Source organism: Loxodonta africana, chromosome 24 (assembly GCF_030014295.1).
Source record: "Loxodonta africana isolate mLoxAfr1 chromosome 24, mLoxAfr1.hap2, whole genome shotgun sequence".
NCBI lineage: Eukaryota > Metazoa > Chordata > Mammalia > Proboscidea > Elephantidae > Loxodonta > Loxodonta africana.
Window position 1 is genome coordinate 45,066,595 of NC_087365.1, and position 13,718 is coordinate 45,080,312.

A 13,718-nucleotide genomic window follows, 5' to 3' on the forward strand; every position below is an offset into this window, starting at 1 on the left:
GTAGGAATGTAAAATGGTACAACTACTTTGGAAATCAATCTGGCACTTTGTTAAAACGTAGAAACAGAAGTACAATATGATCCAGCAATCCCACTTCTTGGAATATATCCTAGAGAAATAAGAGCCATCAGACCCATGTTCATTGCAGAAATAGCAAAAAGATGGAAACAAAGCCAGGTGCCCATCAACAGATGAATGGATAAAGAAATTATCATATATACACACAATGGAATACTATGCAACAATAAAGAACAATGATGAGTCCACAAAACATCTCACGACATGGATGAATCTGGAAGGCATTATGCCGAGTGAAATTAGTCAGTCACAAAAGGACAAATATTGTATAAGAAACTATTATAAGAACTCAAGAAAAGGTTTAAAAACAGAAAAAAAAAACATCCTTTGATAGTTACGAGGGTGGGAAGAGAGGGAGAGGGGAATCTGTTAACTAGATAGTAGACAAGAATTATCTTAGGTGAAGGGAAAGACAATACACAATACAGGGGAAGTCAACACAGCTGGACTAAACCAAAAGCTAAGAAGTTTCCTGAATACAGCCAAACACTTCAAGGGACAGAGTAGCAGCGGCAGGGGCCTGGGGGCCATGGATTCAGGGGACATCTAAGTCAATTGGCATAACAAAATTTATGAAGAAACTGTTCTGCATTCCACTTTGGTGAATGGCGTCTGGAGTCTTAAAATCTTGCAAGCAGCCATCTAAGATGCATCAATTTTCCCAACCCACCTGGGGAAAAGGAGAATGAAGAACACCAAAGACACAAGGAAAATATTAGCCCAAGAGACAGAAAGAGCCACATAAACCAGGGACTCCATCAGCCTGAGACCAGAATAACTAGATGGTGCCCGGCTACCACCAATGACCGCCCTGACAGGGAACACAACAGTGAGTCCCTGACAGAGCAGGAGAAAAGTAGGATGCAAAACTCAAGTTCACATAAAAAGACCAGAATTAATGATCTGACTGAAGCTAGAGAAACCCCCGAAGACATGGCCCCCAGACTCTCTGTTAATCCAAAACTAAAACCATTCCCAAAACCAGCTCTTCAGACAAAGATTAGACTGGACTATGAAATATAAAATGATACTCGTGAAGAGTGTGCTTCTTAGTTAAGTAGATACAAGAGACTAAATGGGCAGCATGAGAAGGCAGAAAGGGATAGGAGCTCGTTGAATGTACACAGGAAACCTGGGGTGGAAAGGGGGAGTTTGCTGTCACATTATAGGACTTGCAACTAAGGTCACATAAAAATATGTGTATAAGTTTTTGTATGAGAAATTAATTTGAGCTGTAAACTTTCACCTAAAACACAATAAATAAATGAAAAAGAAGAGAGGGACAAAATAAAAACATTAGCCCTACAACTGAAACAAATAGGAACAGAACAACAAAAGAAGCCCACAGGTATCAGAAGAAAGGAAATAATAAAGATCAGAGCAAAAATTAATGAAATAGAGAATAGAAAAACAATAGAAAGAATCAACAAAACCAAAAGTTGGTTATTTGAAAGGGTCAACAAAATTGACAAAGCATTGGTCAAACTGACAAAAGAAACACAGAAGAAGCAAAAAATCCAAATAACAAATGAAATGGGGGACATTACAACAGACCCAACTGAAATGAAAATGGTCATAACACAATACTCAATACACGGAAGGTCAGCTCAACTGGACTGGACCAAAAGCAAAGAAGTTTCCGGGATAAACTGAATGCTTCAAAGGTCAGCGGAGCAAGGGTGGGGGTTTGGGGACTATGGCTTAAGGGGACTTCTAAGTTAATTGGCAAAATAATTCTATTATGAAAACATTCTGCATTCCACTGTGAAGTGTGGCATCTGGGGTCTTAAATGCTAACAAGCGGCCATCTAAGATGCATCAATCGGTCTCAACCCACCTGGATCAAAGGAGAATGAAGAACACCAAGGTCACACGATAACTATGAGCCCAAGAGACAGAAAGGGCCACATGAACCAGAGACTACATCATCCTGAGACCAGAAGAACTAGATGGTGCCCGGCCACAACCGATGACTGCCCCGACAGGGAGCACAACAGAGAACCCCTGAGGGAGCAGGAGATCAGTGGCATGCAGACCTCAAATTCTCACAAAAAGACCGTACTTAATGGTCTGACTGAGACTAGAGGAATCCTGGCGGTCATGGTCCCCAAACCTTCTGTTGGCCCAGGGCAGGAACCATTCCCGAAGACAACTCATCAGACATGGAAGGGACTGGACAATGGGTTGGAGAGAGATGCTGACAAAGAGTGAGCTACTTGTATCAGGTGGACACATGAGACTGTGTTGGCATCTCCTGTCTGGAGGGGAGATAGGAGGGTCGAGAGGGTTAGAAACTGGCAAAATTGTCACGAAAGGAGAGACTGGAAGGAGGGAGCGGGCTGACTCATTAGGAGGAGAGTAAGTGGGAGTATGGACTAAGATGTATATAAGCTTACATGTGACAGACTGACTTGATTTGTAAACTTTCACTTAAAGCACAATAAAAATTATTAAAAAAAAAAAGGTCATAACAGAGTACTACAAAAAAATGTACTCCAAAAGAAATTGAAAACCAAGAGGAAATGGACAAATTTCTAGAAACACAAAACCTACCCAAACTAGCACAAACTGAAGTTGAAAACCTGAAAAGACCCATAAAAAAAAAAAAATTTGAAAACTGAGAGGAAATGGACAAATTTCCAGAAACACAAAACTTACCCAAACTAGCACAAACTGAAGTTGAAAACCTGAAAAGACCCATAACAAGAGAAGAAATTGAAAAGTTAATTTAAAAAAAAAAACTAAAACAAGAAGTCCTGGCCCAGATGGCTTCACTGGAGAATTCTACCAAACATTCAGAGAAGAACTCACACCGGTACTACTCAAACTATTTCAGAACACAGAAAAGGAAGGGATACTTCCGAATTCATTCCATGAAGCCAGCATAACACTGATGCCAAAACCAGGCAAAGGCACGACAAAAAAGAATTACAGACCAATGTCTCTTGTAAATATAGATGCAAAAATTCTCAACAAAATTCTAGCATCATATCAAAAAAATAATATACCACAACCAAGTGGGATTCATACCAAGTGTGCAAGCATGGTTCAACGTTAGAAAATCAATCAACGTAATCCACCACATAAATAAAAGAAATCACACAGCCCCCTCAATTGACTCAGGAAAGGCATTGGACAAAGTCCAACACCCATTTCTGATTTAAAAAAAACTCAGTAAAATATGTATAGAAGGGCTATTCCTGACCTTAGTAACAAAACCAACAGCCAAGGGACAGAGGCTGAAACATTCTCCCTTGAGAACAAGAACAAGACAAGGATGCCCTTTATCAACACTCCTATTTAACATTGTACTGGAAGTCCTAGCTAAGCAATAAGGCAAGAAAATTAAATAAAGGGCATCCGAACTGATAATGAAGGATTAAAACTGTCCTTATTTGTGGATGATATGATACTATACATAAAGAACAAAAAAGACTCCACGAGACAACTACTGGAAATAATAGATTCAGCAGAGTTGCAGGATACGAGATAAACATACAAAAATCAGTTGGATTCCTATACATCAATAAAGAGAACTATGAAAGGAAATCAGGAAAACAATACCATTTATAATAGCTCCTAAAAAAATAAAATACTTAGGAATAAATCTAACCAGGGATGTAAAAGACTTATATAAAGAAAATTACAAAACACTACTGCAAGAAACCAAAAGAGACCTACATAAATGGGAAAACATACCAAGCCTATGGATAAGTAGCCTCAACGTTGTGAAAATGTGAACTCTACTCAAAGCAATCTACAAATACAATGCAATCCTGATCCAAATACCAACAGCATTCTTTAAAGAGATGGAAAATCTAATCATTTCCTTTATATGGAAAAGACAGAGGCCCCAGATAAGTAAAGCATTATTGAAGAAGAACATAGTAGGAGGCCTCACACTACCTGACCTCAGAACCTACTATATAGCTACAGCAGTCAAAAACAGGCTGGTACTGGTACTACAGCAGACATTTGACCAATGGAACGGAGTTGAGAATCCAGATGTAAATCCATCTATCTATGGCCACCTGATCTTTGACAAAGGCCCGAGGCCCACTAAATGGGGAAAAGACAGTCTTTTTAACAGATGTCCATCTGCAAAAAAATGAAACAGGACCCATACCTCATACCATATTCAAAAACTAATACCAACTGGGTCAAAGACCTAAATATAAAACTAAAAACTATAAAGATCATGGAAGAAAAAATAGGGTCAATGCTAGGGGCCTTAATACACGGCATAAATAGGATATAAACAGTAACTAACAATACTCGAAACCAGAAGATAAGCTAGCTAACTGGGATCTTCTAAAAATTAAACACTTACACTCATCAAAAAAACTTCACCAAAGAGTAAAAAGAAACTCTACAGACTGAGAAAAAAATTTGGCTATGATATATCCAACAAAGGTCTAATCTCTAAAATCTATTGGAAAATCCAATACCTCTACAACAAAAAGACAAATAATCCAATTAAAAAATGGCCAAAGGATATGAACAGACACTTCACCAAAGGAGACATTCAGGCAGGTAACAGACACATGGAGCAATGCCATTAAAGAAATGCAAATCAAAACTACAATGTGGTACCATCTCCCCCTGATATTATTGGCACAAATCAAAAAAACAGAAAATTATATATGTTGGAGAGGCTGCGGGGAGATTGGAATTCTTACACATTGCTGGTGGGGATGCAAAATGGTGCAACCATTTTGGAAAATAATATTGGGCTTCCTTAAAAAGCTAGAAATAAAAATACCATATGATCCAGCAATCCCACTCCTAGAGAAATAAGAGCTGTTGCACAAACATGCACACCCATATTCATTGCAGCATTGCTCACAATAGCAAAAAGATGGAAAGAACCTAAGTGCCCATCAACAGATGAATGGATAAACAAACTATGGCACACACACACAATAGAATACTACCCAACAATAAAGAATAATGGTGAATCTGTGAAACATCTCACAACGTGGATGAATCTGGAGGCCATTATGTTGAGTGAAATAAGTCAATCACAAAAGTACAAATACTGTACGAAACCACTATTATAAAAACTCAACAACAGGTTTACACACAGGAAGAAACAACCTTTGATGGTTACAAGGGAGAAGAAGTGTGGGGAGGGAAATACACTTACTAGAGAGTAGATAAGTGGTAACTTTGGTGAAGGGTAAGACTACGCAATACTGGGGAAGTCAGCACAGTTTACACAAGGCAAAGCCATAGAAGCTTCACAGACACATCCAAAATCCCTGAAGGACTGAGTGACTGGACTGAGGGCTAGGGACAACGGTCTCAAATAGCATCTAGCTCAATTGACATAACGTAGTTTATAAAGAAAATGTTCTACCTTTTACTTTGGTGAGTAGCCTCTGGGGTCTTAAAAGCTTGTGAGTGGCCAAGTGGCCAGAGAGGTCTACGGTTCCATCCTGGCTACAGCAAACTAGAATGAAGAAAACCAAAGACACAGTGAAAGACTGGTGCAAAGAACAAATGGACCATAACTACCACAAACTCCACCAGACAGAGTCTGGAACAACTAAATGGTGCCTGGCTACCATCACCAGACACTCTGACATGGATCACAATAGACGGTCCTGGACAGAGCAGGAGAAAAATGTAGAACAAAATTCAGATTCACACAAAAAAAGACCAGACTTCCTGGTCTGACAGAGACTGAAGAAACCCCAAGAATAGGGCCCCGGGACATCCTTTTAATTCAGTACTGAAGTTACTCCCAAGGTTCACCCTTCAGCCAAAGATTAGACAGGTCTATAGTTCTATGGATAACATTACAAAGAATGGAAATTCCAGAACACTTGATTGTGCTCGTGAGGAAACTGTACATAGACTAAGAGACAGTCGTTCAAAAAGAACAAGCAGATACTGCACGGTTTAAAGTCAGGAAAAGTGTGTGTCAGCGTTATATCCTTTCATCATACCTATTCAATCTGTATGCTGAGTAAATAGTCGGAGAAGCTGGACTATATAAAGAAGAATGGGGCATCAAGATTGGAGGAAGACTCATTAACAACCTGCATTATGCCGATGACACAACTTTGCTTGCTGAAAGTGAAGAGGACTTGAAGCACTTACTGATGAAGACCAAAGAATACAGGATCAAGGATTTCATTTTACTTGGATCCACAATCAATGCCTATGGAAGCAGCAGTCAAGAAATCAGACGACGCATACCATTGGGCAAATCTGTTGCAAATGACCTCTTTAAAGTGTTAAAGAGCAAAGATGTCACCTTGAAGACTGAAGTGTGCCTGACTCAAACCATGGTGTTTTCAATAACCTCATATGCATGTGAAAGCCGGACAATAAATAAGGAAGTCTGAACAAGAATTGATGCCTTTGAATTATTGTGTTGTCGAAGAATATTGAACTTACTATGGACTGCCAGAAAAATGAACAAATCTGTCTTGGAAGAAGCACAGCCAGAATGCTCATTAGAAACAAGATGATGAATCGGCCTGAGAACAGGAGAGCTAGATGGTGCCCGGCTACCACCAATAACTGCCCTGACGGGGAACACAACAGACAGTCCTCGGCAGAGCAGGAGAAAAGTGAGGTGCAGAACTCAAACTCTAGTAAAAAAACCAGACTTAATGGTCTGACTGAGAATAGAGGAACTCCAAAAGATATGGCCCACAGGCTCTCTGTTAACCCAAAACTAAAACCATTCCTGAAGCCAATTTTTCAGACAAAGATTAGACTGGACTATGAAACATAAAATGATACTTGTGAAGAGTGTGCTTCTTAGTTCGAGTAGATACATGAGACCAAATCGGCAACTCCTGTTCAGAAGTGAGATGAGAAGGCAGAAAAGGACAGAAGCTGGTTGAATGGACATGGGAAATCTGAGGTGGCAAGGAGGAGTATTCTGTCACATTATAGGCAGACCAACTAGGGTCACATAACTCATGTGTGTATAATTTCTTTTATGAGAAACTAACTTGAGCTGTCAACTTTTACTTAAAACAATTTTTTTTAAAAAGTGGAAAATAAATGTAAAGGAGCAAGGATGATGAGGTTTTGTCTCATATACTTTTGACATGTTATCAGGGGGGACGAGTCCCTGGAGAAGGACATCGTGCTTGGTAAAGTAGAGTGACAGCAAAAAAGAGGAAGACCCTCAGCAAGATGGTTTGACACAGTGGCTGCAACAATGGGTTCAAACATAGCGATGATTGTGAGGATGGGTCAGGGCCATGCAGTGTTGTCTTCTGTTGTACACTCAGTCGCTATGAGTTGGAACCTACTCAAGGGTAAACAACAACATAGGGCAAACAGTAACACACATGAGGAATGTGCTTCATAGTTCAATCACGTATATGAGACTAAATGGGCACACTAGCCCAAAAGCGAAAACTGGATGAATGGAAACAGGGAACTCAGGGTAGAGAAGGGGCTTGTTGAGACATCACAGGGTTGGCAACCAATGTCACAAAAGAATTTGTGGATTAATTTTTACTGAGAATCTAATTTGCTCTGTAAATTTTCAAAGCACAATTAAAAAATATATATGTGATATTTAAAGACACTATTTACAATGGCATCAAAAATATAGATAAGATGTACAAGATCTGCATAAAAAAATCATAAACCTATCTTGGAAGATGTTAACGAAGGCCAAAATAAACGGAGAACTATACACCAAAGACAATATTGTAAGGGTGTCATTCTCAGATTGACCCGTAGATTCAATGTAATTCAAATCGAAATCAAAGAAGGGTCTTTTAAAGAACTCAACAAGCTGATTATAAAATTATATGAAAATGCAGACTCCTGGCCATACCAGAAAGTATACTGTAGTGATTAACAGCATGGACTCTGGAGCCAAGTTTAAATCTTACCTCCACTGCGTAATAGATGAGTCACTTTGTACATGTAGCTTAACCTCTGCCTCAGTTTCCTCATCTGTAAAATGATGATGATAACTGTGCCTACCGGTCGTATTCTGGTAGCCTGCATGTTGCTGTGATGCCACTGGTGTTTCAAATACCATCAGCATCACCCGTGGTGGACAGATTTCAGCTGAGCTTCCAGACTAGGAAGAAGGACCTGGCGGTCTATTTTTGAAAAAATTAGTCAGTGAAAACCTTATGAATAGCAGCAGAACATTGTCTGATATAGTGCTGGAAGATGAGCCCCTCAGGTTGAAAGGCACTCAAAATATGACTGGCGAAGGCAAAAAAGAGGAAGACCCTCAACAAGATGGATTGACACAGTGCATGCAACAGTGGGCTCGAGGATAACAACAATTGTGAGGATGGTGCAGGACTGGGCAGTGTTTCGTTCTGTTGTACATAGTGTCGCCATGAGTTGGAACCAACTCAAAGCACCTAACAAAAACAACAACCGCATTGGGTAGATGTGATAATTAAATGATTTAGTATATATACAGAGATATAGATATAAATGTAGATATAGATATTTTTTTTTTATAGATATAGCTTAAAATTGTGCCTGGCATGAAGGAAGTACTATAGGAATTAGTTACTGTCATTACCACTACTATTGTATTTATTACATTCTTTCTGGTGTGCCAGGATCAGTCTCTTCTCTGCTGTAGAAGGAGAAAAAGGGGAAAGGAAGTCACCCCTGATTTATTCCTTGCTCTAATGATTCAAAAAAAAAAAAAAAAAAAACTTTTTTTTTTTTTTCTAATGATTTTACCCTCCATGGTTAAACATATGCAGTTGCTCTTACTCTTCAGTTTCTATGGTTTCTGGATGAACATGGAACTCACTATCAGGGGTCTAATCAGACTGGGACCTTCAGCTTCATGGCTGAGAACCCAAGCATTCACTGCTCAACTCATCACCTAGAAATACCCAGTCCAGGCCGTTGGAGGAGGTGGGCTCAAGTCCTCTCAAGTATCAAGCCCAAAATACAACATCAGTTGATGCCAAGACTCTCCTACCTGCTGGTTGCTGCAGCATGAAGCCTGCTAAGCTAAGATTTCTCCTAGGGCTCTTCATCTTCTCCTGGCTGATTGTCCCATTAATGGGTGGTATTAATAAGATTAATAAGATGACGTGCGGAGAGCTCACAGGTATGAACCTGAGGTGGAAAAGAAATCCCAAATCCAGTTTGAGAGAAGGGAGAAATTGCTGACTAAATCTGCTATCCGGGTGGTCCAGGCAGGTCCACTCTTCCTGCAAATTCTCATAGATCATCAGTCCCTTGACTCAGGGCTCTTGTGGGTGTTGGATGAGAAGAAAACAAACTATGATGCAAGTAAGTCCTTTCCCGATGGGAATCTCTTTTCAAGGAGGTCCAAAGAGGTGAAAGTATTTTGAATTAGGGATTTTTTGACAAATTTCAAAGATTCCAGACCATCAAAATATATATTAGAATGAGAGCGAAAGGGGGATGAAGACTGAGCAAGTTAAGGCATTTTGAATGTCGGGGCTCTAGGCATCTAGCAACACTTGAACGTGGTGGTCCCTGTTTAGGGGAGCTCACAGAGTCAATGTGAAAAGCCAACAAGGCTTCTTCTCAGGCAGCATGTACAGGCTCAGTGTTTCCAGAGCATGGAAAGGTGGCAGAGTCTATGCTGTGGGTTGGACACTCCATATTCTAGCCCTGCCACTTAACAGATATGTGCCCTTATACATGTTACTCAATCACTTTCCTCAGTTTCTCCATGTGTAAAATGGTGATCAGGAAGGTATCTGCTTCAGAAAGTGGCTGTGAGTATGAAATAAGATAATGTATGCACCCAATGTATGCAACTGTACTTAAATGGTTAGTTTTCCCAGGAAGTAAATCCCAGCCTGGCAGCTTGGGGTGGGTATGGAGGGCAACAATCCCCACATTTGCCAGTACAGCCACAATTGTGGCTGTTTGGGATACTTAGTACATGTCTCATCAATAAAAACAGAAGGCTGGCCTCTGGGAAGGAGAAAAGATGGCAGGCTATGAGGGGCAAAGAGGCATCCCCTCCAGGGATATGCATATTGGTATTCTTTGCCAGTGCTTCAAGGATAGCAGAGGGCCCTTATGGTATAGATGGTGTAGCGAATGCATGAGAACTGCGGAGTTAGCATTCTGAATTCTGTGCCCTGCCTGAGCAGGAAGAGGAGGGGGCGATGACGATAAGGAGGAGCAGGAGATGAGTCATCTTTAATAAAATGGAAGATGTGAAGTTGGGGGCACCTCACCACATTGCACAAGCTAGTGGTAGAACCTCCTCTCTCCTGCTCACTGCTTCTTCGAGTCACTAACCAAGACCACAGTCTAGAGTTGTTACGTGTGCTCGCATTGTCTAAGGGCGACTTTGCCAAGTGGCCCTAATTCCAAGGGAAAACCAGTTGGTTCTCTTGTGACCTCAAATATGGGAATGTTTTCAGGCTAAAGTGATGAATTTGTAAGTGCCCATAAAGATAAGCCCTCCTGCTGAGTCCTAACCACCCACCTCTAACCTAATGGCAATCTCTCACACAGATCCCTGCCTAATGGGAATGAATTCTGGCAGCTGCTTTGAAATTCACTTTCGATATTTCTACAACAAAACCTCCAGGAGATGTGAGAGTTTTTACTACTCTGGCTGTGATGGTAACCTTAACAACTACAAGCTCAAAATAGAATGTGAGGTAGCCTGTGTTAAAGAATACAAAATACGGTAAGGAATCCAGTCCTGCTCTGGGTCCTTGGGAGTTGGAAAAGGAAAGGCTCCAAAATCCCAGGATAGACATAGATTAGGGGCCATCCCTGGTTTGGGGTTGGAAGAGGGAGGATTGTCCTAATCGAAAGTGTTTAACAATTGGGTTGAATCTTAGGATCATTTTGCAGTTAGGAACTCGAAAATCCAGAAAGAAAATAATGGCTACCATTTACTGAACAATTACAATCTGCCAGGCACTGTATGAAGTAATTTACATATGTTGATACAATTTAAAATTAAAATCACCCTAAGCAAGGCATGTATCATTATTTTCAAGTGGCATATGAAGAAACCAAGCCTCGTAGAGGTAACTAGCTGGCCCAAGATTCTAACCAGATCTAACGGTCACCCAGAGCTTGACCATCTTACACGCACAAGGCCACCCAAACCCAATCCTTGAACTCCCAGATCTGTGAACTCTCCATAGAAACATACTATTTCATACTACTAAGCTCCCAGCTCGTACCTGATTACTTCCCGGACCATGAAACGTCTATGGAGCCTAACAGGGCTATGCTATGGGTGATTTCCAAGAGAGTGAGAAAAATGGTAGCTTTGGAAGTAAACTCAAAAGCAAAAATTTTGTTTTACATATTTTTATATCCCTAGTGAATCTTTGCAGTGCCTGGCACCATAGTAGGCAATGACTAAGTTTTCAGTGAATGAAAGAAAGAATGGGAGGTTAATCAATAGAACAGGAGAGGCATTGAAAGAGAAGGTATCTTCTGGGCTTCCCCCGAGATAAAAATGACCTGTATTAATCCAGGGAGAATTTCCAAAGCCTAAAGCATAAGTCTATTTTCCTATTTAAACAGAAAAACATGAGAAGACGTGAACTCATAGAGCTACTTGGTGCACCATCGGAAATAAAGATGCAAGAAAATTCAGACCAATTTTGTGACCTTTGTAATACTTTCGTGATCCTTGAAACTTCCACGCGTTTGCCATTTTCCTGACCCCAGTTTCGTCTTTCCTGAGGAATAACTGTACGGTCGTTGAGATGAAAGGGGCTTTGGGGCAGCCCCCTCTCTCCTCTCTTGAATTTCTCTCCCTTTGCCTTATCCAGAGCTGGAATGTTAGCGGGACCCATCCATTCATTAACTGCCTTTTAACCCTGAGCCATTCCTTAAGAATACGCACACAATAGTTACTCAGTTTCAGGTTTGACAAGCCAAGTCTGTATAGGTTTATATCACCTCCCGTATCAGGTTCAGTAGTTAGTGGAACCAAATCTACGCTCCCCTTTGGCCTTTAAATCAAACCCAGCTCTGAACCTCTCACTCACATGTAGTTTCCCCGCACGCATAACAAATTTTTCTTTGTCATGTTTCCTGATTCATGTCCCCGAAGCCATGAGCCTCAATTAGTTTAACTGACCTCCTAAACTGGTCCCTATTCATGAGCAGTTATTTGGACATTTTTTAGTACCTCAGTCATTGAGATTTCACTTGGCTTGTGTCAGCCCTTCTGAAAAAGGAACTTTTACTTCGCCCCAGTAACTGTGTTTCAGCTACCAACAGAACTATTATCCAGACGCTGGTTCCCAAGTCTTCCGAGTATAATGCTACATGGTTCAGCATGGCCACGATCTGCCTGGCTGTAGTTTCCTCTGAACAAGTGGAGCCCTCGTAACCCATGTTATTGTGAAATCTTTCAACTTTAGTGAAGACCCAAGACTTACAGATTGTCCTTTAGCTAAATCAGCTACCATAACCATGCCATGGATCCAGAAATAATAAGGACCAGGCTAATCCAATGGGTCTGCATAAATGAGAGGCCAGGTAGTTCAGTGGTAGAATTCTCATTTTCCATGTGAGAGTTCCAGGTTCAATTCCCAGCCAACACACCTCAATTAAAGCCACTACTCATCTGTCAGTGAAGGCTTGCACATTGCTACGATGCTGAACAGGTTTCAGTGGAGCTTCCAGACTAAGACAGACGAAGAAAGCCCTGGAGATCTAGTTCCAAAAATCAGCCAGTGAAAACCTGATGGATCACAACAGTCCAATCCCATTGTACATGAGGTCACCACGAATCAGTGGCCAACTCAACGGCAGCTAACAACAACACATAAATGGAAATTCTGAGATATTCCAGCTGTGAGACATGAAGCTGGGTGTCCAGGAAGTGGGCAGTCTTTCAGGGACAAGGTGGCACATTCCCATAAGTTGTTTGCTTCCTCCTCCAGCCAATTCCTGGAGAAGCCACAAAAGTAAAAAGGTGTGGATATGAATAACTGAAGTCAAGACTAAGACTAAGAATCCTCTGGGGAAAGAGAGGACAGTTGTGTCCTGGTGAGAAAAGGAAACTGCCAGGAAGGTCAGAGGACTGGGCACCAAAAGCATGGGAATAAGCTGGGTGAAAGGTTTTGCGTTGTGCTATTTCCTATGAGTCAAAATCAACACGAGGACACAACAACATTCTTCCACCACAAGGATCTGGGTGGGTCATTGCTTGCTCCGCCAAAACAGTAACATCTAGTACCACAAGGGTGATTGAGATAATTGGGGTTGCAGTTCCTGGCTAGGATGAGAAGTGGATAAAAACAGGCACAATTGGACTAACCAGACTTAAGAGTTTCCTGTTTCCCCTTCCTCTTATATACACTGAGGGGGCGGTCCAGAGTGGGAAGTCAGGGCCCAAGCACAATAGGTGACTAAAGCTAAAAGAGAAAATTTCCATAGAAAATACATCTAGGGCAGACGTATAGATATGTTTCCTGGGAGAAGAATTGGGAAAGAAGGGAAATAGTGTTACTTAGGAAGAAGCAAATGGGACTGAAATCACCCACCCTAAACTCTACCAAGAGAAGCACAAGTTAAGAGACATGGCTTTGCCCTTCCTTTCTACAACTCCCTCTCCCACTCACCTATCAGCATACCCAATAAAAGCAGAAAGAGGTCGAATTCCCATAGATGAATGAGATCACAAATAAAATTTACCACATGGCAAC

At 41.0% G+C, this 13,718-nt stretch overlaps 1 protein-coding gene across 1 annotated transcript; it reads left to right on the forward strand.

Moving 5' to 3' along the window:
* Positions 1–8,807: 8,807 nt before the first annotated feature.
* On the forward strand, positions 8,808–10,822 carry SPINT4 (serine peptidase inhibitor, Kunitz type 4). Its single transcript, XM_023549894.2, has 2 exons — positions 8,808–9,151; positions 10,546–10,822. The coding sequence occupies exons 1-2, from the start codon at positions 9,037–9,039 to the stop codon at positions 10,725–10,727; spliced, it is 297 nt and encodes a 98-aa protein (XP_023405662.1). The 5' UTR covers positions 8,808–9,036; the 3' UTR covers positions 10,728–10,822.
* Positions 10,823–13,718: the final 2,896 nt, after the last annotated feature.

Coding starts and splice junctions, on each gene's coding strand:
- SPINT4 (XM_023549894.2), top strand. CDS start 9,037: ATGAAGCCTGCTAAGCTAAGATTTCTCCTAGGGCTCTTCATCTTCTCC. Junction 9,152..10,545: donor GACGTGCGGAGAGCTCACAG/GTATGAACCTGA, acceptor TCTCTCACACAG/ATCCCTGCCTAATGGGAATG.